Genomic DNA, 27226 nt, shown 5'->3' with positions numbered 1-27226 from the left:
AACTGTCGTTAATGTAAGAGCAAAGCCCACTCCGCAAAACTTTTCTGTTTCGATACAAGCCGTTTCTCCCTCCCGAAGGAAGGAAGTTTTGAACATGTTGTGTTGGTACGCCTAACGTGTATATACGACGCCATGTGCACTACTAGACAGAAGAAAGTTTTGCTCGTACACCGAGAGTTTTCTTCATATCTCCACTTCGAGATGATTGAAAAACGTTTCCCCTGCGTGCAGTCAGATGCAATATGAGAGAAAGTTGGTAAAGATCAACAAGAGTCGGACGAAAAACAGGGACGCAATCACGAAACCAATAAAGAACTTTTGTATTTGATAAATCAATCTCGAAATCCGTTTAAGGCCCCCTGGTTCGATCGGCGACAGTTGTGTCGAGATTTCGTTAACTGGACCGGACGGATGCGCCCAATTCTATCCCGCATAAGAATCTGGACGCTATCGTTTGTTTTGCGCGTTCCTGCGGTTTATCTAACGTATACGTTATCTGTTCTTGGCCAGTCCAGATTGATTACGACGAGGTCCGTGTAATTTTATTACCCAACTCTCGAAATGCTAACCAAGTTTTGTTTTACGTGTTGTGGGTTCCTTTTGTTCTTGAGCTAACGGTTTTCCGAAACTTCACAATTGTTAATTTGTTGTGCCTTATCATCAACAAGCCCAACCACTCTGTAGTCTGATCGGTGTCAGATTTACATATAAATTTTGGTAAACCTGCACTTAAATTGGTTATCAGAACCAAAAAGCCTGCAAAGTAATATGTGGTTTTATTATCTCTCTTTTTTTATCAGTTTGTCAGGTTTATAGCTATTTCTGTTTTATGAGTTGGGTTAGCTGACTAATCTTTTTTTCTGAAGACCTTGAAACTTGATATGTTGGACTGACCGTAAGATTACATAGCCATAGATGGTCAAACACATAGTATGCAGGGCAGTAATCTAATTTTTGTTCAAACGGACGTGAAGTACTCACTTCACGTACAGTTTAGCGGCCGTAAAATGCACTTTTACGGACCTACGGCCGAAAAAAAAATACAGGGAAAAAGTAAATTAACAATCACTATGTCACCGTCTACGCTTATTATTGCTTGCTGGTTACGATTTCTCTATGTGACCACTGTGTGCACCAATTACAGCAGTACACCCATCCATATTAAGAATTAAGAATTTCTAAATAAATATCGTTTGAACAAAAAATTTTGTGTACACCTCGGCCGTGAGATAATTTTTTCGTCCTCAAGATTGTTGTCCTCGGCCGTAAGACGGCCTCGGACGCCAAACTTTCTTTCGGCCGAAAAAATACCATTTCACGGCCTAGGTATACAAATAACTATTGATGAAAACTTTTACGTGTTTTAATAACAATATGAATTGAATTATTTTCCGTAAAAATAAACACAAATAACATATTTCCTATATCTACATCCTACGGAAAACGATAGGACATTGCTGCTATAATAATAATTATAACAATAGAAGTCTCGACATTTTCATCCAAACCACGAATAATGTTATCAGTCACGTTTTTGTCGTTTCACAAATTTAAGATAGTGTTTATCCTATAATTACCCTTAAAAATTTTTATAATTATAAAAAGACAGAAAAGCTGAATTCAATTCACTATTCGCTCAACACTTTTTGGAATCATCTTTTAAATAGTCAACCAGATTGAATCAAAAATAAGCATATAATTTGATTGATAAACTAAAATAGTAACTTTTTTTGGGTCACGACTGTACCCTGTTCAAACAATCTAGGAGCTGTCATCTCGTCAATCGAATCGATACACAGCCGACCGAACGGTTCGTGTAATACGTCTTGTATATTTATTAAAGTCCCCCGTTGACAGAAGGTCTATAATGTCGAAGATAAAAATGCGAAAATTTCACACTTGATAAGAAACGTTCCAGAGGGAAACTCGGGATAATATTTTATGAAGAGCCTTGTCGAACGGCAGCTAAAAGCCAGTCAGTCAGCGATGGTGTTGCATGAAATTAATGGCGGTTTTTTGTTATCATCGCGCCCGTCTTTTCACCGGATAAAGTGGATTTTCTTTTTCTTTTGTCAAAAGAATGAAAAAGGCACGTTTTTTTTTCGTTAAATGTGAAGATTGCGCCTTTTAAAAGATCGTATTGCTTATACTCGTTTGTGGTTCGTGTAACACACCTTTGGGGCATTAGTAATGCCGCGGAGACATCGTATATTGCTCAAAGGGTAAAGTTGAACCAACTTAATCAAGATGGGGAAACTTAAGTTCCTGTGGCAGTAGTTTATTAAGTTGCGTTACACGTGAGATATTGGTATCTTCCTTTTGATTGATTGCAGCTCCGATTAAGGTGTAATTAAATACAGCTGATTAATTTTCTCTAACTGTATAAGTGTTTTCTCGTAGTTTTGAAAGTCCAAATGCTAATTATGTATATTGCATCACTTAGTCTGGAAACTGTCGTATGGTAAAGTTTATTACATTTGGTTTAAAATGTTGTCTAGTTTAAAGTTGTGTATAATTTTGTAAATGGACATTATCCTGAAGCAACAAAGCCAAAACTTTAGGAACTATAACAGTAATTTACACTTGAAGACTTTTATTTACTTTTCTTTAATTCATCGAGTTTCAATATACTAACAACAAATTTTGTGATCGGTTCATCAAATTGTTATCAATGGCAGTCGAATTAAATGGCCGAGGATTTAGCCTCGTCGGTGGTGGAATCGATCTTTGGTTCGCGTGTTTCTCGTCCGTAATCCCGTCATATTTTGTGCCTGGAATATCGAGTGCCAGTTGTAAAATCCGCCTATAAATAACCCAGGGTTATATAGTCTATTTGTTTTCCGGTCAAATGGAGAAAATCAATGACAAAGCAACCGCTTCTGCCGTTAGTTTGCCGCATCCAGGTTAATGCCACCAAGAACGAACCTCGAGTAGAACTGGACGTGTGCGGCCCGCTAAATTCACAATTGGAAATCTTCCAGTTAGTTGGAGTCCGATTGTCTCGGATGCAGCTGCGACAATCCAATTAGGAGATGATTAGGTGTATTGAGGGTTTGACAATGCGTTAATCACTGCAATTAATACTCGTTGTCGGTCTGTGTTGTACTTGGCGCTGCCATTGCAGTAGTTGTAGTATCAGCGACAGTCAGAGAATTCTTGTGTTATCTCGTTTAAGCTCTAACGTAAAGACGTGAAAGGATTTTTAATTTCTTTACAATTAGCGAGGAATCCAGTGGCGTTGGGAGATCTGTATAATGTTACATCACGTCTCCTAATTAGCTTAAAACAAACGTACGCTCTGTTTGTTATTGTTATTACAGTTATTGGATGTCTGGCCTTGGTCGTAACCAGACAGTTTACACTGCAGATACAACGGGAAACAACGGCAGCGATTAGAGTAGTTCTTTCACGATTATTGTTTCAGTTGCTTTTTCTCTTAAAAATGAGCTTTCATACCGGCATTAAGCCGGGGTAATGCCACCATATTGCGTCATTTCGGGGTTACGAAGCGAGAGCAATTGATTATGCCCGGTTCATCGGTTAGCCTCTGTATTGGAGGGCTTACGCGAAATCGATAAGGTGCAGGAATTGTTCCATTCAGTTTTTGAATGTTGATGCTCGTGTTGATATTAGAAACTCTACATAACCTTAATGTAATGAAATGTTTTCAACGTCGAACAAATCGAATGAGATTTTGTTGTAGCGCTCGCTCTATTAATCGGTAAGAAAGTTTTCGGTTCGTTCGAGGAATGAATATTTTCAATTTACCCAAGAGTCAAAGTGTTTCCTTAGTTTATTGTAATTCCACCACATTGTTCTGTTTGTGGTTTTATTACTATGGATATTCTTATTTAGAGTTTTTGTTGACACTGGAAATATTTTTCTACATATAGCATAGCAATATACTATTATACATGCACTCAACTTTGAGAACCATTGAACACGTTGTTGTTTCTTTTACTTTTTTAAATTTTATAAACTGCCTTGTATAGAAAATGGTGAGGTTTTGTTTTTTGTTTACAAATCCCAATCCTCTGACCGGTTTCGCCGTATTACGGCTCATCAGAAAGGCTATAGGGCTTGATAACCAAAGAACAAAACCTTCATTCCAGTATAGTCACCTGGATGCCAGAAATGATAGTTGTTGTGCACAACATCTGGTGACATCTGTACTCAACTCTATGAGTTAGAAAGTACAGATGGCGTTCCCAAATCTAGGAACAGCACCATTAACGCCGCATCATTCGATAAACACCGATCTGATTGGTTGAAAATTGGTTGACCGGCGAAACCGGTCAGAGGATTGGGATTGATAAACAAAAAACAAAACCTCACCATTTTCAACCAATCAGATCGGTGTTTACCGAATGATGCGGCATTAATGGTGCTGTTCCTAGATTTGGAAACGCTATCTGTACTTTCTAACTCATAGAGTTTAGTACAGATATCACCAGATGTTGCACAACAACTATGCCTTGTATAGAGTAACGCAAAAAAGAAACATTCATATTATATTTTACCACAAATCTTTACATCTTCAGTAGTTTTAATAGAAATAAAATCAAATGATGTTTGATACAAAAACACTATTTCCATAGTAATCCAGCTCATATCTATTATTGCAAAACCTAAGAAACGTTTACAGAATTTCAGTTCAGTTTTGTTCGATTTTTGTTTAGCTTAACAAGTTCTTAGTAACTAATTTACTAATTAATGTGTCAGCTGGTTAGCTACTTAGGAGTTAAAATAGACCATACAATTTTTGATAAAATATACTATCAGTCTTCGAAATCGATTTGATTAACACCACACAGTACCTAATTAATATACTGAGCTCTAGTAGTCGCATGAAAAGTTAATCATTATTTGAATGATGTTTCTGATTGATGATAACAACAAGGGAAATTAATATTCATCCATGTTAACTAGAATGACAGCTATTCGATGCTGGATTGTTTGTACGTCGAATGACATCACGAAGGGATTTATTTCCTGGGCTCGAAATAGGCTTGCTCGTCGTACCATGTTTGGATCAACAACTACATTGGTAATGGGGATTATTTTTTTAATAAGGCACATTCCTGCAAACGGTTTGTTTTTATTTTCCGTAGACAAATAGCGAATAAACCTCATAACATTTTTTCTTTTAAATAGAAAGTGTTGTCACAAAGTAAATTAAAATCCCTTCGGTATCTCCCAACCACCCTCCTGTTCGGCGGGGGCATAATTACATTGATAATTACACAAAAACCGCAATCCCTGTTTAGACGAATAACGTTGAACGACAGCAAAAAGGGAAATTAGCATTCGCTGGTGTGCCGTTGGCAGGAACGAATGCGCATTGTTTCGAATTTTGCGTTGTAAATGAAGCAAATTGTACGCCACGTGAATACAAAACTAGTATTCCTCTTTGAAAGCCCTAGTCCCTTTATCAGCGACGAGGTTTTTAAATATTTTAGATACACCATTCGGTCGCCGGACAGATGTCCTACAGACTGCGCCCATATTACATGTAGAGCAACAAAACGGCCCAAATTACGATCGAAGGTGTCATTAGAATGGGAGAACATAATACGGTTAATGGGGCTCTCGCGAACGTTATGATCGTTAGGCGAGACTCGGCAGGGGCGGCGGATTTAACGGGGGCGGGCGCCAGCCAATTAAGAGATGTGGAAAACATAATAAAGTGGCCCTAAATTTAATCGGGAAACAGCGTCGTCTTTTGATTTTTATGGTGCAATTACTCGTCGGGGATTATGATTATAAGTATTGTCGTTGCCGAATGTAATGGAAACTGCTTATTATATTGCAAGCGGGGGAGAAGGATTATTGCTTTTCATCTTCGCATTAACAGTCGATTCATTCGATAGGGGGATTTACAAGTTTATTTTACTCCTTGGGCTACGCATTTCAGCGCAGAGTATTATATACATTGAATATCGTTTGGAGGTAATTACTAAAGTATTTATTCACGTGAAACCAAATACTATGCTGCATTTGTAGATATAAGTTTCGTAAACTTTGATCTCTACACTTTGAATCAATATTATTTATTTAACGGTAAACATCATAAGCTTCTCGTATTTGTCTGAACTTGTAACCGACAGGCCTGCAGTTAATTTACCTATCTTGGACAGCCGCTCGGACTTCAGAATCATGCAATTTGCGGTACATATTTTTTGGAAAGGTACACATTTCAACGAAGAGAAACTCCTAAATTAAACTTGTCCCGGTTAGTCTAACTGATAAATTCGTGCGCCCGATATAATCTCAAGCAACAGAAGGGGAAAAACATCGCCGTCCCTGATTTAATTAAAAAATCGATCCGGGACCGCGGCATAAAGGTGTCACAATACGTCTTCGGCGAACCTTATTAGGCGGAAACCCCCGGAAAACAAGCTCGAGCGTTAGTTTTCCGTCCGGAACGCCCCCTGGTGATCATCAATCAAAGTCGTTTTTATTATGTATTGGGAAATATAATGTTGGCGCTCTGATCGTATCATTCGAGAATCTAAATTAACGCTTTAAGGAGTTTATGGGCTTGATTTCCGTGTTAATTTGAAAGGGCGACTTTTTTCTGGAATTAACGACCGTCCGGGAAAGTAAAGACCTTTTAAGGGTATTGGTGTGCAAAGATCCTCCTGGGGTGTGAATGGACTGAGAAAAACGTTTTCTGGTTTTTATGAAGAATAAATAGCCCGATTATAAGAACGCTTACGATAAAGCTCTTTTCAGGCAAATTCGCTCGATGGAAATGTATTTCTATAGAAGAAAAAATGGAAAAAATTATAATTTTGAGTATTTTAAAACATAATTGTTTATCGTCCGTAAATACAAGCTGACAAATTAAGTTTGTTCATTCAGTATCACACAACATGTTAAAACATAATTATTTTATGTTAAATTTATCTATCTACAAAGATGTAGCCAAACTGTGCTGCACATCAAAAAGAAGGTAATAAGACATATCAATTGAAATGCAGGTAGATTCTTTGATGATGAAAGATACGTCTAGCTCAGTAGTGACGTAGTAATGTTTAGTAAAAAATTCAAGAGCACTTAAAGGTCTGTGAGTTCTAAACAGAGTGAGGTTATACAATTTTAATATTGAATTCATGTCAGTGTCCCTTTGATGATTGACTATTCTATTTTCTGTTTATGCTTAACTTTTATTTCTTGTTTACTAGTTAATATGAAGAAGATAAATTCTAGATACGTCTGGAACTGTGGGTTCTTTAGCAAAATATCGATTATCTATGCCGAACAATTCCATTCATTCAGTCGCGTTCGCCTTAGTGAATTCAATAAAATTTCGCCGGCATTGTCTCCGAGAGTGCATTTTGGTCGCTCTCCGAATATTAGAGGTCATTTCGGCTCGGCTAAACAATGGCTCGAATTTAGAGTCATTCAATTAAAAGTTCCAACGAAACATCAAAACGAACAATACCGATTAGTCCGTCGAGCAGAAGCGCACTTTTTGAGCTGGGGACTACAACGTTTCGTTATTTTTATTGCCACAGATTGCACATTTTGATCAATTGTATTTGGGGGAGTTGGGTGTTGCTCCCCTTCTTCAGGACAAACAAGAAAGTCGGCTTTTCTGGAAAACTTATTATCCGAGCGCGGAAGAATATTGCGAATTTCGTTTCCTTGCCTCGATATGTTTGCTCTTCAAACAACTACGTGCGAACGGTATAATAAAGGAGGATTTCGAGATGTTAATAATGTATATGGTATACGTTTGCTTTAGAAGGGGCGACAGGGGACTCTTAATTTGTCTTTGTTTTATTGCTCAAAAGCAGTAATCTAATTTTAGTGCAACCTATAGTTTTTGTTCAGAAATGATTGAGAGTTTTAGTTTCTTATTTAAGACCCTACATAATTAAGTGATTAAACTTGGAAGGATAATTGCATTTTTGATCTTCTTTTGTGTTGTGTTGACTTGTCCATAGACCGATCAGATATGACATAATTTGACTTGAAATTAGTGAGGTGATAATCACAATGTATGCTAAACGTAAAAGTTTGTATATTAGAGATAAATCTTTAACTTTTAGTTCAATATCTTTAAATATAGAAGATTGCCAAACAATAATTGAGATGTGGAAGTAAAATGATCCAATTAGAGCTGGAGGAAATCCCAGAGCAACCGTCTCTGTTTTCCTGAATCCCAATTATTAAGCAAACTATTCCATCGCGTCAGCCCTGCCGATGTATAATTCAGATAACAAGGATGTTTCGAAATAATACAAACCCCCCGTTCGAATAATAGCCGGCAAAAGTGGTATCGAGAATCGCATTTAAGGGAAACTTCTTTGATTAAACTTTGAAATCGCTCCGGCGGCGCAGCTCGAATTTCGCTTTGACTTTAATGCTTCTCCTCACGAGGCGACATAAAGAAAATAGCTTTATGTCCTTTTAAAAAGGATTTATTCCTACTTAGTTTGTACATTTACTAAAGACGCTTCAGTAACTTGCATTTACGTTTCCGTGCTTGTGCACAGAGGGAATTTAAAGTTGATCTCTTTTAAAACGGCTGTTTGGCTTGTCGTGAATTCTTCTCGTCATATCTCAGCAAAAAATGATCCGAGCGAAGGAAACCGTCAAATCCAGCCAGTTTATTATGGCAACAAGCGGGCTAACAAGATTTTCCAGTTTGCCTAACGTTTTTCTTTTTTTTTTAGAGGTGGGTATTAGGTTTCTCTCCCTATTAAAAGAGGCGACGTTTTTACCAAAGCCACTTCGAATTCCAAAGCGGTTTACAGATTTGTTTCTGCCCGGATTTAGGAATTTAATTAAAAGCATCAATCGTGTCCTAAAGCTTATAGGCTTTAATTTTCTTTTTGCCGTCCGTGGGTCTTAATGTGAAATTTTGGAGATTTTTTGAATTATATTTTACATTGAAATAGGAGTTTCAAAAATATACATATCAAACTAATCAGTCAAATTTTCATACCTGTTCATACTTGCTTAAATTGACAGTTTTTTTCTCTTGGAAGACTGTTGGTTATGGGAAATTCTTTTTAGTCAAGTGTTGGTTGTGGTAGGATTATTTTCAATTTTAATTAAACTTGAAATTCTAGCAGAAAATAAATATCATTTTTTTGTTGAAGCTTTAAAATGATTTGAATAAGTAGATTTATCAAAATGGTGGACTTGGTTCCTTTTAAACTTGGATTTTTGATAAGTCCTTGTATTAGCCATTTTAGTTATGACATCAATGACAGTCCAGTGACTAAAGCGTTCAAGTGGGATCCAGAAACCACGTAAATGAACTATGATGTTCTGAGCAGTTTTTGCGCAGCTCCCAAGATTTCTTCAGTAAACTGCTACATATGTAACAAGTATTTCTGATGAGTTGTTTAGTACTAGAGTTGTATAGATTATAGTTAAACGCCAATCTGTTAATTTTAGAGCTAAAACTCCAGATAAAAGTTAAACTGAACTTATACAACAGACCCTTAATATTCTGATAGACAATATAAAATTTTACCATTAACTACAAAATTGTGAATAGTCTCCAAACAGAATTATCACCCCACAAACAAAAGGGATAACATGTAATCCACCCCGATCCTAACAATCAAATAGACCGATAATTTTTTCGAGGTCGAGCTCTATAAAATCGAGCGTCCAATTGGCGCCGTCGGACCGGCCGGCGTCGACCGCGTGGCTCTATAGCGTCGTTACCATAGCAATGCTCTATTGATCCGGCACGAGATCCACGTGACATCTAAGAGCGAGAGAGACAGTGACAACAGTTGATTAGAGGAATAAATTGAGGTTTGTGTGTAATAGGCTTAATGAAGGGATTAGAACGATAATATTACCCAATGCCCATATAATAGAGTTGGATTTTTAGAGTGTAGTTTAATGTGCTCGCTTTAAACAAAATCGATCTAGGTTAGGAGTTTTGTAGTTCCTGCTTCCGTTTCTTTGTTTTAGTCGCCGATTTTTCCGTAGTAAAGCAAATCGTAAATGCAAGTAGAAACAGTGGAACTTTAAAGGAACTCTAGCAACAGTACACTACGGTAATGGAGTTTTGAAAACTTGATTGAAACTTCGAACGTAGTCGGGGCAATTGACGACGTGCCCCATTGTTAGTTCGGACGTTTATTTCATAGAGAGCATAAAGGGAAAACTTTGAGCAGTTTTGTCGAGTATCGGCAAGCTCGGACAATACAATTTACTTTAGACTAAGTTGATCAGTATTATCAGCATTTTATTGTATTATTTCCAGGGACAAAAAGTTGTCTAGGCCAACAGGTAGCCCATCAACTTCAAACTTAACTAGGAAAAAACAGTTGAATTTATCTCGAAACTAACCGGAAGATGTACTGTTATAACTTGTACAAGCAAATAATCATCATGTGTGAACAATAGCACCGTGTTATGGTAATCGGTCTGAGTGGGTCAAATCACTTACCGGATATAGTCCTCAGTACACAAACTGTCTTACACCAGTTCTAGGAAAGTGGCTAAATAACTTTAGCGTTTCCTAAAATGGATTTAGACCGTACGTCGGCTCGAACGTTCGTGTTATCTTTGGAAATTAGGGACTTAGACGGTCGGCAGAGCCTTGGCGGTAATCAGCGTAAAGCTAAGCGGCTTATCAGGCTCCTTATTGGATGTTGTTGCTCTAACTACCTCGGTGATATCGGCGACGAAGCCGTTGATTAGCGATTTACATTTCGTCGGATTAGACGGTTTTTTGATTCAGGAATCTTCTAACTCAATTTAGAAACTGGCATTGTGCGAGCCACTTTGTCATTTGTTAGTTAGTTAGTGAGTCTTGAAAAGTTTTTGTTTGTGCTGTGCTGTGCTAAAAACAAAAAGGATAGGTTTCTTTTAGTAGAGAGAAGTAGTAAATTAAATTTGTGCGGTCTGGGTCGGTATCTTTTTTCCGGGACGAACTTCCGTTTAATTATCCGTCAAGCAAAAATTAATTGAAAGCCTCTTCTGACCGGGCGGCACGGACGTGCTCGTTAGACGATCGGGTCCTCTTCTGGTCCTCCGGACCGTGAAAATCATTATTGCTTCCCTCCGGTTGGCCTCGGCTCGTTTTTAGATTTACTGCCAACATATTCCAGAAGCAGTTCCTGGGATGACTTATCGCCGCCATAAAGCTTTGGGTCTCCGTTGTCTTACGGCGTGCGCGGCGTTTTTAAAACAAATTACTTTTAAAGGCCGCCCCGGAACACTAAACAAATTAGCATAGGGCTTAATTACTCATAAAACACCCGCTATTGTACTCGCGCTCAAGGTTTTTCGCGTAATGCTTGATAATTAGGACTTATGAGGTTGCTGGGCTGGATTACGTCGGAGTTAATTCGTTTCGGGCTTCATCGCTTTAAAACAGCCTTTCTTGGTTGATTTTTACTACAAGACAAAGAATTTTGTTTTTTTTTTGGTCGATCAACAATTGGCAGGCAAATAAGGAATTTTTAAGAAGAATTGAGCACTGGTGTTATGAAATTTACTTTATGCTGACATAATTGAAATTGTATCGAATTAAATTATAGATTTGTGTTATTTTTACAAACATTAATTTGATTCTATTTTCGGACTATGGTTAATGATAATGAGATTATTGATGAAATGCTGACAAAGTAGAAAGAACTGTGAAACAACTGATTGTTCATTAATTTCATTATTTCTATTCTATAAGAGAGAAAAAAGGCCAGAAATGTCGACTTCAATTTTATTTTTGTAATCAAATTTTTATTCTCTTCTTCTTTCAGCAGCCCTTTTGCATCCACTCTTGAACATAGGCCTCCCCATGCTGCTTCCATTCGGATCGGTTCATTGCCATTTTCTTCCCGCTATTTCTTTAAATTTTTATTAGATTGGCATTATATTATCATTATCACTAAGAGTGTGTCACAAGCATTGACCAATAATAAACTATCTATATTAATTTTAAACGAATCAACGAACGAGCACATAAACCGCAAAAAGTGAAATCGATCTTTATCTAATTAACACAACAAAAGGCAGTTGACAGCGTCAAATTCATTCCGAGAGACGACTTAAATATTTCGAAATGTTTACATCCGTGTTGTGGCAGTTAATTAAATTGATTGTGCCGACTAATTAAACGTTTCGTTATTATGACGGCAACAATAGCTGAAGAGGGAATTATTCCCTCTGGCAACGATCGGAGGGGAATGTTGAATCGCGGCACAGTTTCATAAAATAAAGAACTGCTCATTATTCAGCTATCATTTTAAACAAAAGTCGTTAATTCAATGCACGGGAAGGAAGAACATCCGTTCAATCGAATTTCGAGCTCTCTAGGGAATCGTGCATTGGGTACGTGTCGGTTTCTGGACCCTCGAGGCCCTTTTACCTGTTCGGCGACTGATTGGGAAACGTCCGTTCTCCTCAAGGCTCTCACTTTGATTTTTGTGTTCAATTTTCGTGTCTGTCGACCTTTACACGAACTCTCACCCGTCCTGCAATAACTCAGTGTAAAGTGCAAATGGGCATTAAGTCGCCTGAATAAACATCGACGCATCAAAGATCGATAGAAACCCAATAACCATACATCGCGCCCATATCTGTCTCGTGGGAATTCTGCATGCATTACTTCTAAAGCCGAACCAGACGAATATTTGCGGCTTTCTCTGCCACTAGGCCGTTCGAAAACGTCGTATTGCAACGACTTGCAGGGTGCGTAAAAACAATGCCGCTAATCCAAGGCATTATCGAGAACGGTACACGGGACAAGTTTTTCCGATTAAGCGGATTTGATGCAATTCGGAGCCGGGCGCGCTTTAGCTCGATATCCAATTAAATTTTCCCGGACCGAGAGGACGATAACGAGAATTGCCCGTTAATCTTGTAAATAATATTGCTCGATTTAGCGAACCGTTGAAAAGAATACATACTTTTTCGAGAAAACCATTGCTGCCTTGGGCGTTATGCAAACCTCAGAAACGTCGACTTGACTTTGTATCACGACAAAGTCGTGAATTCCATTGCAGAAACGGCGTACTTCATCTTAGGAACGTGCCTCTGGAAAACTCACTCTCCATCATGGCATATAAATTTTAAGATCCATTTTCGAACGCAAGAGTATTTGAAAATAAATTTCTTTGCCCGTACAACTATTCTTAGACGTAACTAGTTTATCGATGGTTATGAAGCTCGTAACTTCGATATATGCTCCAGAAACTTACTATTTTCTGGCATTGCTTTAGAATACTCGAACCATTATATTTTCTCCACATACCAGTTCACATTGAAATCTAAGAGAAAAGTTGACTCAGTTGATGTAATATACCAAGTCAGTAAAACTGCAGTAGTAATTAAAGTAAAAATTACTCTTTGTTAAAAAATAATAGCCAATCAAATTTCTTCAACTCAATCCGATTTTATCGAAAAATACATTTTGGCAAATGATTGTCCTTACGAGTTTACCAGATATAAAGTGCCTCCATTCGAACTTTTTCCACCTGTACGTTGCGCTAAAATTGGTAAGTTTAATTGACACTCCAGATTAAGTAGATCGAATCGAATCCCTTGAGAAGCGCGATTCTTTTTGTTTTTATCGCCAAAAGGTTCGAAAACGTCCGAGTTTCTATTGATGATGGACCCTCAAATATTAAAGGGATTGCCCCCAAAAGTGTTATACCAATCGTCCGTAAACCTGAATAAAAGAATAGACGTAGACCCTTTGGGTTCGCATTCGCTTACAAATATACTGCTCAATTTTGTATTACATCGGGCATGATAAAACTGCGTCGATTTTTTGAGGCCGATCGATCAATTTGGTGCCCCATTGTCGTGTCTCTAAACATTTGGAATTGGGTTGTTTTGACTTTGTTGCCGGTTTGGCTGAAGTTTCGGTCGACATTGCCAAACTCAACCACATGGGACGTGTGGCGTTCCATTTTCGAGGATAGTATTGTATGTACAGTGCCAAAAATTTATATTATGTGTCAAAGTGACCCTTTTGCTACGTGACAAGCTAAATTATTTTCAATAACTTAAGTATACTATACAGAACTTTAATAATATCTAACCGAGACAGTAGACTAGTTTTATGCATTAACCTGGGGTAGATTGAATACATCGCTGATTGATGACGTAGTCAAAATATTGCTGCAAAATAACGATCTATCATTCATGGGGGAATGCTTTTTTCTCCATATTTTTAAGCGCGCATTAATTTACTGACTAATCTTTTTTGTTTGTTTCAGGTAAGGACCTCAAAAGCTCTTCACATTTATAAGGGTCGGTAAGCACATACTACACGCAGGACGTAATGTTGAAGGCTTTGCCTCTAAAAGCACTTAATATAAAGGTCGTTAAGTTAGGTACACATACACGTTCGGGGTGGTTTTAAAAAAGGTCTCAGCGACGACAGTTTTTAATTGCCCCACTTCTTCGCTTAATACGTTCGCACAGGCCGGCAAAAAGACCGAGTTATGATCGCCATGGAGACGACAATGGAGGTTTTTGTCCCTTTGCGACCTGTTGCCGGTCGAATTTATCATCTTGACGGTCGTCGCCGGTATATTACGGCGAGGGCCTTTTTCATTTACGCTGGACTCCATCAGTGTTTCCATTAAAATACTCTTTCTCTCTTCGAACGACTTGCTTTTTATATGAGGGATTGCTCAACAGGAGACTAATGCAAATACATTTTAGAGCTTTAAATGATGATCGATACCGTATTCAAAATAACACTTTTTTTTCGTAATTCTTAACACGTTACAATGAAATTACCAACGTGTAATTTGTATGAGTTAGAAAACAAAACTAACAAAAAAAGACTGACTTGGATAGTTATACATACAGATTTGTATTTGTAACTGACAATAATAAGCATTTTCGTTACCTTCGGGGTATTACAATTAAATGCTGAATCTCGCAATAATAATTATTAATGTACTAATGGCCGATTGCACCAATCTGTTTTTTGCTTAAGTTTAAGTCAGGATTTGAATGCGACAGTTGCAAAATATCACAGTCCAAACGTAACTAAGCCAGCTTAAAAATACGTCGGTGCATTCGGTCATAAGAGTTAGTAATAAGTGTGTGTCATATTCTCTTCAATTATGATTCGGGTTGATAAAGTAAAATTCAATGTAAAATACGATGACGCAAGAATTTGGTATTCCAAAATCAGAGATAGCAGCGCCATTGGTGAATAACCACTTTATGACATTTTTGGTCTGTCATTCTTGTTTATTTATTCCACATGACACGTAAACAAACAGATTGACAGTTGTCAAATGTACTAATGGTCGTTTACCAAATAGACCACAAGAGGTCGTATCTATTCTCTTGAAACTCCAATAGAAAAAATGAAAAAGTTTCTACGTTACATAATTTATTAAATAATAGACATATTTTGATTGTTGTTCATTATGATTCTAGTTATTTGAGATTATTTACTAGTAATTTAGCCTATCAGTGTCAGATTTTTGAATTCAATTTAGGTAAACATATTTTTTTTATCAGACCAAAACAAAAACCTAATAAAACCAATATAATAGGGGTAATAGAAAATAATGTAATTTTGTACTATTGCTGAAGTCATAAAGTAATAGTAACTTTAAAATCCTTTGTTGTGCTTTGAGTGTTATTCTCCGTATACATCTCCACGTAACGTAGTATACGATTACAAAAAGCCCTTGCATATATTAAGCTTTGACTTATCAGAATAAATTACGTAAAAGTCAGACAGAAACAGTGTATTGTTTTTAATTTCGAAATTATTTCCATATAGCGGTGCTGCTGCAGCAACCGAGGCGGTGTTGGGTCCGACAATTGGTTGTATAAAACGAAAACTTCCGGGAGTAGGTAAATTGCAAAATAAATAAAACTGGGCCGGATAATTTATTAAATTTGCGCCAGTATGCGGTGGTCGAAATTAACTAGTAATTTTTACCCCGGGCCGTTGCAATTTTGCGGACGGATAAAATTAGTTAAGGTTTAATTGGTCTCGGTGGCGCCATACATAATCGGCCCAAGTCCTGGGAAATGAAGGCCAAAAAAAAACAGGGATCGCTCCCGCAGGGACATATTAAAAATCCTGACGCAGTCTAGAAACTTTATCGTGGTCTTTAATTTCGTCTCTGGAAAGTCGGAGCTAGCGTTGTCAATATTGCAGAAAGCAAAAAGGATAAAATGTGAGACAGAAATAAGACGCACTACAAATACAAGCACACGTGTGCTTTTCTTTTGAAGTCACCTAAATCGAGTTAGAGGATAGAGAACGGGAAAAGTCTCCGACAGGAGATGTCTTGTTTCCATTTCCAGCTTTGTATCTGTCCTCTCTCGGAGGATAAGTAACTTGTTTAGACGACCTTTCTTGCCTTTGTGGAAAGACGTGCGTGACATTTAATAGGCCGCTGCTGAAATAAAAGCCCTTTACAAAACATCCAGTTTATAGACCCCACCACCCTCCGCCCTCTCTACTTCCCGCTTCGCAAAGCAGCAGCAACAGTATCCGGATCCATTATGTGGAGCAACAACGACGCTAATTAAGTGTCGGAGATGAGTGATATTCGGGCCCGCGATGACACTTCTTTAGCAAGAGCGAGAGGGTCGCAAAAATTAAAACCCCTTCGCGCGGTTTCAAAGCACATCACCCTGGGGATGTTTTCGAAAGACGATTATCAAGTGTTTATTGTAGCGTGCACTGTAAAGTTACGATTTCACGATTAAAAAGCGGTCGTAAAGCTTCGGTTAAGGAGAAACGTTTCGCCTCAACTAGCGCGTTAGGGGAGTCATTAAAATTTAGCAAAATGTTTTCTATTTAAAATAAATTATACGTCGCAATTTGAGAATGCAGGGTAGGTCTGACCAAAAAAAAAACGATTATGAAGGTTTTCTACCCACCGTAACGATGGAATTCTTTTAGCCAACCTGAAAAATTGAACATTTTAGAACGTATTTTGCGCAACGATTTAAGCCAGCGGAAATTAACCCGCATAAATAAAAGATGGCAAACTGCACGTAATTAAGTCGATGTTGTTCGCTTGCATATTTCAGAGGCAATTTATCAACGTTTTATGAGCTTTTTGCCGGAAAGAGCCCGTCAGCGAATGTTTTAAACAGTTCGCCCTTTTCGTGATTTTTTTTCCTTTCCGCAAAACCTGGTTAAACCTAACGAAAACTCCGGCAGAGTTAAAAAAATCTGATACGGCTTAATGATTGCAATTAAATCATATTTGGCATTCCTAACATGCCAGCACAAACTCTCGACTTTCCATCAATCACTTATTTCAGCATTAACACCTTTTTCCAATTTAGGTTAACAGGGTTAAGGTGTTATGTCATAAGTCTTTATTAAATAAACTCGCCAGTTAACTTCTGTTTTCTGAACTAATATTTTAAGACTCTTTTGTTTAATAGTTATACGAGACAAAACAACGGTATTAAAATGCACTTATTTAACGTTAGGTTAGGCACACGGAAATTAATCAATTAAAGTTTAGAGAACTTACTAGCGCCTATAGAGTGCGCCTATAAAAAGTAAATTATTCGATTTTTTAGGCCCATTTTCTCAAGAACTGTTAGGGATAGAAATAGGACATGTTACATGGAAAATGCTTAAAATTTCAATAACAATCCTAAAAAATATATATTCCATTTGAAAAGCTTCCCTGGTTCATTTTCGATGCACCACCCTGTATGTTGTCATAATGAGTAAACAATTTAATTTGATATGCTTTAATAATTGAGTTCATTCCTCTTTCGAAAAACAGTGAGTTTTCTACGAATCCTCCTATATTATCTCTCTCTCTTAAGTGTAATACATCATTAGTTTCGGGAGATCTGTGAAAAAAGGGTGTGTTTGGTTTTCCAAAATGGTGGCAAAAAAGTAATGGTAATTTTATTTTAACAATTTATTTGTCAATACCAACTTTGCCTCTATTTAACTAAAGCTCTATCCATATAATTTCCTAGATAGCAATCGAATTTGTAACACCCTGTATACATCATAACAAATTTCTTCATCTTGTAGTCACTGTTCAGATAGTGCATCCTCTCGGTGCATAAAGGACAATTCTAATTATTACTAAGCTTCCCGGAGATCACGAACAATGCGGCGCAATTTCGCAGCAGGAATGTTGATGACCATTGCGTCCACCTGTCGGACAATAGGACCGCCGGAACGACCATCTTGTCCGTCTGTTCCGTCACGCACCAGAACGTGGAACGGCTTCATTTCGGGGGCAATTTCGTTCCGGTTTTATTAAGTTTTCTGGAAGGTCGGCTGGCTTTTTACGCATCGCGGCTCTCGAGAGATATTTCATTTGGAACTGTCTACGATCGTTAATCCTGATCGTTTTTGGGGGAATTTATTTACTAGTTTTAGTCAATTACTCTCTTATTCGAGTCTTTTATAGCTATTTTATTACAGTGTGTGCAGTTGAAAACTCTCGGCCCTTATCGATCTGTATATTATTCTATTTTATCTCTTGGACTAAAACAAAAAAAGAGGGAGTTGTATCGGATTTATGTGTACGGCCTGACAAACGACGATGGCTAAGTTAACTTAAGAACTTTCCCCTGCAGAGCACACATTTACTGCCTAAAGTGTGATGATATTAGGAAAGTTGGGGCAAAACTTTAAATATAACGTTGTTCGGTAGAAAAATAATGGCGCGCCCTTTTACCAATTTATATTCCGCCTTCAGCTCGAAGAATTTTATTGAAACTAATGTCGAAACTTTTCGTTATTGCGAATGCGTTTTCGATTCCCAAACTTTTTTTTTGTATTTAATCTCCGAACTCCACTCTAACTGATTTGCCGAAGAAAAAACCTCCTATAACAGATAACCGTTGAAAAACTACACGCTCGTTTAAACCTGGAGATTTTCGTTGTGAAAGGTCCGCGGACCCTTTTCACGATTATCGACGAAACCAACTTCAAAGCTGAGTCGTAGAACTTTCGACCGAAAGGCAATGATTTATTTATCATCACTTCGATCTTTCGATAAACTGTAAAGACAGGTTCGGTTCAGTTTTAAACTAAAATTTCCGGAAGAATTGAGGCGAAGGGATAATCCTCCAATCAGACAGATAGCTGTGGTATTTAAGGAAATTGGCGAAAGCAAGTCTCCATTCTTTCTCTTAAAGTAATGACATACATTGCTTTATTTTCGGTTATCTAAAGTTAAAATTGGAATTGTTTCTAAAAATTGGTAACTCTAAATTCAATTTACCTAGTCTGATTCAATGATGGCGATCAGTTTCAGAATTTGTCAACTAAACCCTTCTCGTTGTCATTCGAAATTTCTTTCTCATTTTCTTTTTGCCCTTCTGGGCCTAGTCGAACCGTTTAAAATTTAATTAAATTCGGATTAGACTTTATAATTGGAAGGTTTGTTCATTTTCGAGATTACTGCTTCACCCGTTACATTAACTGAAGGAAGAATGAATTATCGTTATAGACAAGACAAGGCTTATTATTGTCATTGACGTGTTTGAGTATCGTTAAAACATCAATATCAATTTCCGGCAAACACCGAGTAGAGCTTACATTAGTTTCACTTAATAAATTAATTCGATTCTGAATTGAAATGGATCTGGTCGGATAATTGCAAATTAATTATTGAATAGACTGGGAATGATATGAATTGGTTTGATATTATTATTGCTAATTCCATTTCTGTAAAAATCATTTTATAGACTGGAGAGAATTTCATTCGAAAGGTACAACAGTGAAAACTGTCACAAGTTGCCTTGGACGATTAAGTAATGGATACTCCAGTATTCCCGTGTGTAAGCAATCATTGTCTGGAATTGTTAACTAGACACTTTGGAACCCAACTCATCAGTTATGACGCTATTGTTAGTGCAAGCTACAATAACAGTGAGACAAGGAGAATTCTTGGTAAAGAGGCACTCTACGCGTCTGATCTTTTGACCATTATGTTGCAACTTTCCGCTTAGTTTTGAAACACAATTTTACCCGATTTATCTAACAAAGCCGCACCACGAGCTGAAAAGAAATTTCTAATATTCCTCTTACTAAATCTTCAGTCTAACAATTAACACGAGTCGACGCGGACTTTCCGACAACAAAAAGTTACATAAGTAACCGAAAGTTTTCTCGGGGATTAACTTTTCTTCGCAAAGACAATTCGGCTTGTGCTCGCAGCTTAGCTGTGAGACCGGCGACTGCGAACTGCGAAAGCGACAACTTTTAGTTAATTAACTCCCGGCTATGACAAGCAACCGGAGAAAAAGGCTGATTAGCCCACTAAAGTTAGAGCCAAATTTTGGTTTTGTCACTTTCGATTCATCGAACCGGCAAATTGTTTTTAAATTCTACGACTTCGGTGCTGATGTATTCAAATTATAAAGACAAGTATTCTGACTAAAATTGTTAATTACATAGATTAAGTTGGTGATATTATCCAACATTATTTAAAGTATAGTATATATAAAAGTATAATATTTATATTAATAAACAAAAACCAATAAGGTGAAACAATATAAAATTAATAAATCAAAATTTAATTAATGCTAGTGATAAATGAAATATGAAAATATTTATATTTAATTGCATCATCGTTATAAAAATAAATGACCACTTAAACCACTTACCAATTAAATTAAACTACTGTCGATACGGCTGAATCAATGTGAAAATAACGATTTGATAATGAACGGAGGGAGAATTGCTTTGTCAGGTTATTAAGATTGGCGAAGATTGCTGGTCTGGTAAAAAGCCGAAAGATTTCAAACTTTTTACTAGTTTTAGTGTTTTTCAGATTTAAGTAATCAATGCAAATACAAGGGAGTATTACACAGTAGAGTTCATGAAAAACTGAGTGAAAAGTGACTTTTTGTTGCAAATAGTGAATAAGTAGCAAAGTGAAAGTTTGTAATATTGTATTTTGGATTTCTTCGTTCATCTAAAAAACCTGCAAGTACGATTCCGATTTGTCCATAGAATCATATTATTAATTATTTGAAATTTTGTATTATTTGCAAAATAGTATAAGGATTAAGTGCTAAAAGAATCTTCTCGATTCTTTAAACTTTGTTAAAATGAACGTCATATTGATAATGTTCAAGTCGAATCATTAACCGAGAGGCAAACAGACTAAGCAAATCTTTCGAACTCCCTTTCTACGTCAGATGAACAATCAAGACAAACAGACGACGTTTTCAGGTTTCGCTGTCGAATCCCATTTCGAGAAGGGCTTAAATTCCCGCTGGACAGTTAACCGAATAGCCAGTTTCGACAAAGGCGTGCGGAAAGGGGGAATTCCTGCGATCCAGCTTTTTTAATCTGGTAATGGAGTCGGACACATTCCGGAGAGTAATATAATGGAACTTTTAGGGTACGCCGATATCGGCGCTACGGGAAAACTACATCGAAATAAGTGGGCGGCTTTGGCCCGAAAGGAAATCTTTTATTATAGTGCATTACGAACGTGTATCCAAGTTTTTGTGTGGGTTCTGGGTATGTAAAACCAGTGGGGTTAATAAAGATAATTAACAAATTTGTATTCCCATTTATTAGCCGCCACAGCAATATTTAATTATTAGGTTTTAATATCGCAATTAAATATCGCCGAGGGTCTAAATTCGTTTCAAATTAATCGACTGCCGTCGGACTATAATGAATTTATTATCTCGAAAACGACATATTTACATATATAACGCATTACGATTTGTGCAGCAAGCGAAATGGGAGAAATTGGGATTTTATTCGTCGATGGACAAATGGCGCCCAACATCGGGCTCACACCGAAAAACTTTCCAATAACAAAATAAACACAGTTATTCGTTGGGGATTAACGGGATTCGTTGGTTGAATTGTTTGAACGTCAAATTGAATGAGATTTCAGTGTATGATTCAGTTTGCACAGATTATTTTACGTGAATATTGTTCTTATCGCACCCAAGCAAATTTATACTGTATTTTGTTAAATCAATAAAATTATGCCAAAATAGCAGATGGAATTATTCAGCTAAAAGGCCGTAGAGAATCGCAAACTTAAGCCCCTTTTCTTTTGTTTACTCTTGCTATTCAGAGCGATGAAGGGCCGGAATTCTCGTCTCTTACAGATTTGCTTTATAATTTTTTTACGCTCGAGCGAACTTCAGTCAGACTGCTCTTCTCAGGAGTCACTTACACTCGGAAAACATTAAATCTGCCTTATCCATTACTTAGGTTAGTGTTTGTATTAAGGATAGAACGATTTATCTCTTCCGCAACAAAATTCAGACACCTGAAAGAATGCATTACTGGGCCTTAGCCCGCAGAGCGGCGGTAGTGTAATGTGTGTTTTCCATCCACTTTGGCCCCATCATACCGCCCTTCCAATAAAGGGAGAACGACTGGGAAAATCGGCCGTCCTAATGTGCTTTCAACCGCGAACAAAACTTTCAAAAGCCGCCCGCCTGTCCGGTTTCGTTCCTCGTAAAAGATGACGACGTCTTTTTAGTCTGTGGGCACATGACACACAATTCTTATGCATGACTTTATCAAATCTTTAGATCAATATGTCAAGAAGTTCAGTTTTTATTAGTGATTATTCTCCATAAGTTGTAATTTATCATCACTAAAATACCTACTAATCATATGTTTGGCAAAATTTCAAATGATACCCACATGCATACAGAATGAATACCTTCTATTGTAAACGTTGTTCTAAGTAGTATACAGTGTTTGAAATGTTGTTAGTTAATCTTACTTCTATTCTATTAGACGTGCTAGTTATACAACTAAACGCCGTTTTAGCAAATGAAACGAAAATGGGTTAATCGGTATTTAAAGTACTGAACCCTTAGAACTGTATTTCATCATATTTAGGTTGTAACACTGAGCATTGAGTAATCCCGTTAGATCGAAGGCAACAACCCCACTTAAGCAGCTTGCAAAGGGTTTAGGCCCGTTTGTATAGGTTAATAGTAAATGTAGAAGCTTAGTTGAAATTTTTTAAACACATGCGAAATGTCCGTACTTTGTACTGAAATTCATTGTATAAGATATTAGACAATATTACAGTGGTTTTCCAATTTTAAAAAATGTGGAGAAGCTTGGTTTTAAGTGAAAATTTTATCAACAATTTTGAATCTTCTGGTCTTCATCGTTTTATTAGATTCATCGTATTTATGAATACGTTGAATTGGAATTATTAATAAAGTTAAGTCAACTAAGTTTAAGACATAAAAAATGTTGTTGCAATTAAACCGATTTGTAGAATTATTTCGAGCCAATTTGTTTATCATTTTTGTATAATCAAAATTATTATTTAAATTACACACACATTACCACAATCGAGTTTTAAATTAGGGACTACAGTTTAATTTCCAATTTTATAATTTATTTCTTTATAATTTGTGGGTTTATTTACATATCAAAATTTTATCAGTTTCCTTTATGTAGGTGGGTGTTCAAATTATATGAATTTGCAAAAAGCAATCGTAAAGACAAATGCATTTCCTGAAAATATGAATAAAAACAGGGGAAATGTAATGCTCAAATTGAAGAAGTTTAGAAAGTATTTGCAGAAGTTTATGTCGGAAGTTCGTCGAATTCGTGTGATATTCGGATTTTTAAAACTTCTATGTTATTATTAGGTTATTCTATACAGGGTGGTCCAGTTTTAAATGTCAATAATTCACCAATCCATAGCCAATTAAAAAATAAGTTGACATGCATTATAGCATTTTCCTGAAAAATGCTTTCTAAGTAAAACACATTCCTTCAAATTTCTGTTTAAAAAATCGTTTTTTTTGTCATAACTGTCAAACCGTTGGTGCAATTTTGATCAAATTTGGAACAAGCACTTATGAAATTAGTACTCATTATGAATGACGTTTGCCAAAATTCTCCAGTACCGTAGATACAGGAAGATGGTTTTAATGTTTTTGCCTTCTCTTCTACGTCTCTCATTTTTCAAAAATTACAGTTTTTTAAAATTTCACTCTTCACGATGAAAAAGAAATTACCACTTATAAAATTCTGATTTAAAACTTCGTTTACGAGATAATTCAGTTAGTACGTTCAAAGACCGAAAACGGAAAATTCACTTAAGTAGCTTAAAAAAAATTATTGTAGCCAGTTTTCATAGTTTCCAGACAAACTGAAAAACTTTAGTTTTGAAAATTGACTTAGAAAAAATAAAATTGATTTCAGAAGCTTAAAAATTGTGTTTGTAACCAGTTTTCATGCAAATCGAGAGACTTTAATATTGAAAATTGATTTGTAGACATAAAAAAACTACTTTTTCTAGAATTTTTGACTACAAATGCATACATTTAAACCTTAAAAATTGACTTTAACACCAAAAAGTGACTATGAACTAATGAAAAGTAACAGTAATCAGAAGCTTAAAATTTGCATTTGAAGTAAGTTTTCATAATTTGCAATATTTTAGTCTTGAAAATAGTCTTAGATAGAGGACATTAAAATACGAAAATTGTTGGAATTTAATCATGAAAATTGTCTTGAAAACTAACTTTTCTTGCTTTTTACTTTGCTTTTGATTTTCTCAGGATTCTGGACTATTATTAGTGCTTCAAAACTGCTTTCAGCTTGGAAATTTGGAGGACTGTTAGAAAAATGACATAATGCAAGTCAACTTATTTTTTGATTGGCTATCGAATGATGAATTATTGACACTTAAAACTGGACCACCCTGTATAAAAAACCGACTAACAATGGCAGATGTGGCAATATGGATTAAAAATTGTCAGTAATTGGTACGGTACAAACGAAGTTACAAATATTTTCATTTAGTGAAAATTGTAATGTTTAAACGTTTATGCTCGTTGCGATAATGTATCACTTGAAGAGAAAATAGATATTTATGGTGGTTCATTCTGTATATGAAATTTAGTCAAACGATCATAAAGTGTCTTGTGTTTGAATTAACAATGTTTTTTTTTTCTATTATAGGGTAGATGTAACAGAGAAAAACCCCCCTGCAAATACTTCCACCCACCTCAGCACCTAAAGGACCAGTTATTGATCAACGGTAGGAACCACCTCGCTCTTAAAAACGCCCTGATGCAACAAATGGGGCTCTCCCCCGGACAACCTTTAGTTCCTGGACAAGTACAAGCAGTGGTAAGTGACCGCTTTGAAGCTGGGGTTGGTATCGGTTTTTGTGTATTAGTAACTTGGCGGCTCTAATTTTTTGTTTTGTTTTTATTTTTCTGTTAATTAATAATCCAGAGCTTATTTTTGTTGGGCTGTTTGCGCGGTACTAATTTTTGTGTCGGTTGTTTTTCTTTGAGGTGGAACCGCAACAGACTGACAGTACCACACCCTTCACCTTCCTCCCGTATTTGTCCATGACACTTGACGAGCAGTATGCACTTATGGTAATCTAATTTGATTTTCGCTTTCATTTTTATTTACATTCGCTTTCGATACTCACTGATTGTTCTGGAAGAAAGCGTGTTTGGATGTTGTCCCAGATTCTTTGGGTAAATATTTGACTTAGTTTTGCCGCTACTTCCAGGATAAATCTTTTTTTGCTTGTATTCCCATCCCATTTCTTCTTCTTCCGTCCAATCCAGTGAAAAGTGCACACTTTAACAGTAGGTAGATAATTACTAACCCGAGAACATCATTTGCAGTACAAGCAAAACGGACGGCTTTTTGCATAAACAGGTAAATCTTCTATCTCCGAGTTTAACAAAGAAAGTTCAATGTTACTTCCGCATAACATTTTCTAATTAAATTACGGAAAGGTTAATGCTGTTATTTTCATCGTTCTAAATGGCGTCATTAGAAAATTTATATTCCAGTTTGAATTTATTAGTTTGTTTTGTGCAAAAATCCGTTCATTTAGTCTCTGATTATTGGATGGTATTGAGTTCTATTCGCAAAATGAATCTTTGACTGTCTGTGACTAATTCGCATGTTTAGAGTTTAACAGATTTTGCGGTTAAACCTGGTTCCTTCAATACTTCATTCAATGATCAAATGACCGTATTTTTATTTGTTTTTTTTTTTGGAATGCAACGCTTGATAGAACAAACATGTTTACTGTGTAATTGATCAATATTTTAACGGAAGAGATGATTTTCAGGCTGCCAATCCGTACCTGACTGGAATGCCGCAGGTTGGCAGTACATACAGTCCGTACTTTGCGCCCGGTCCACTAATGCCCACGATAATGCAGGATCCGACGGGTGTAGGGTCACCTTTGGGGGTTATTCCCCAGACTATGGTCACTCAACAGAAGATGCCCCGCTCTGACCGACTGGAGGTATGTATGGTGGCTTTTACATTTTTTTTCTCTTTTTAAAGAAGGTTTTTTAATACGGAATTACGACGAGAAACAGCATCCTATGCAGCTGCTGCTGTTTTCCGAAACGTTTTATGCTTCTTTTTTTTATTTCAGTTTCAAGTCAATTTTATTTTATTTTATTTTTTTACAGCGTTGATAACTTACCACTACTACTACTAATGCTGACGTATAACCGTCTTTTGTTGCAATTTATGTTTATTTTTTGTTCGTTTTAATTTCTATTTTTTTTATTTTTATTTCCGCAGGTGGTTTATTTAGTTGTTGTTTAAGGTCGGGGCGTAATGGCTATAATAGACTTAGAGGTAATTAACCCACACTACACACTAACACCATAATAACCTGAATTATTTCTGTCCCCTCGTTTTCTATAAGCTAACTAACCTTTTTTCCTGCACACATAGACGTAGTCACCCTGTGTATATATCATATACATGTTGTAATTATTATAAAATTTGTTCCAAATAATTCCATTTGTATTGTTTTATATGTGCGGGGTGTCGTATTTTTGTTTATTCACTCTTAGACTCAAAACTTGAAACTAAAAGAAAAAACACCACCTCGTACATTTTACAATCCCTTCACCAGTATTTATTGTATATACAAAAAAAAGTAAACCCGTCAATTCTCTGAGCACCTGTTTGTAACTTTCTATCGTCGTCTTTATTATTGTGCACGGTGTGTGAAGTTTCCTTCGGTAGTTCTTTTAGTTGCATAGTCCCCGCGTTTTGTTAAGCGACGGTAATGCATCGTCCTTCGATAGAAAGTTATATTCAATTTCTGATAGAGAACATAAAGATGATCGTTTTGCTTCTTGCTGCCACGTTGACACTAAATAAAAGATGAACTTTGATTTGAAACTTGATTTGAAAAGTAACAACTGCTAAGGGTTACATGCACAGCTCTCATCGCTATCAAATTAGGTTTAGAGACAGTTGTTCAATGGTATTAAGTTCAAATCACTCAAAGTTAACGGAAAT

General features: G+C 36.5%; 1 protein-coding gene across 11 annotated transcripts in view; it reads left to right on the top strand.

Annotated features, from left to right (window-relative positions):
- Nucleotides 1-27226, top strand: part of LOC145732948 (muscleblind-like protein 1) — a 118415-nt gene that overhangs the window by 76189 nt on the left and 15000 nt on the right. For 7 of the 11 annotated variants that reach the window (XR_014179088.1, XM_081985504.1, XM_081985497.1 and 4 more), the window contains exons 3-5: nucleotides 24887-25057; nucleotides 25228-25314; nucleotides 26028-26207. Coding sequence is in view for 8 of the 11 variants with exons in the window: in XM_081985504.1 (XP_081841630.1) it covers nucleotides 24887-25057; nucleotides 25228-25314; nucleotides 26028-26207 (438 nt within the window). In the remaining 3 variants the exon portion in view is untranslated. The remainder of the gene's footprint in view (nucleotides 1-24886; nucleotides 25058-25227; nucleotides 25315-26027; nucleotides 26208-27226) is intronic. The other 4 variants (XR_014179089.1, XR_014179090.1, XM_081985499.1 and 1 more) reach the window with 1 other exon arrangement.

Source organism: Ips typographus, linkage group LG8 (genome assembly GCF_016097725.1).
Source record: "Ips typographus isolate SLU linkage group LG8, UJ_Ityp_2.0, whole genome shotgun sequence".
Lineage (NCBI taxonomy): Eukaryota > Metazoa > Arthropoda > Insecta > Coleoptera > Curculionidae > Ips > Ips typographus.
This window is presented reverse-complemented; position numbering and strand designations above follow the sequence as displayed.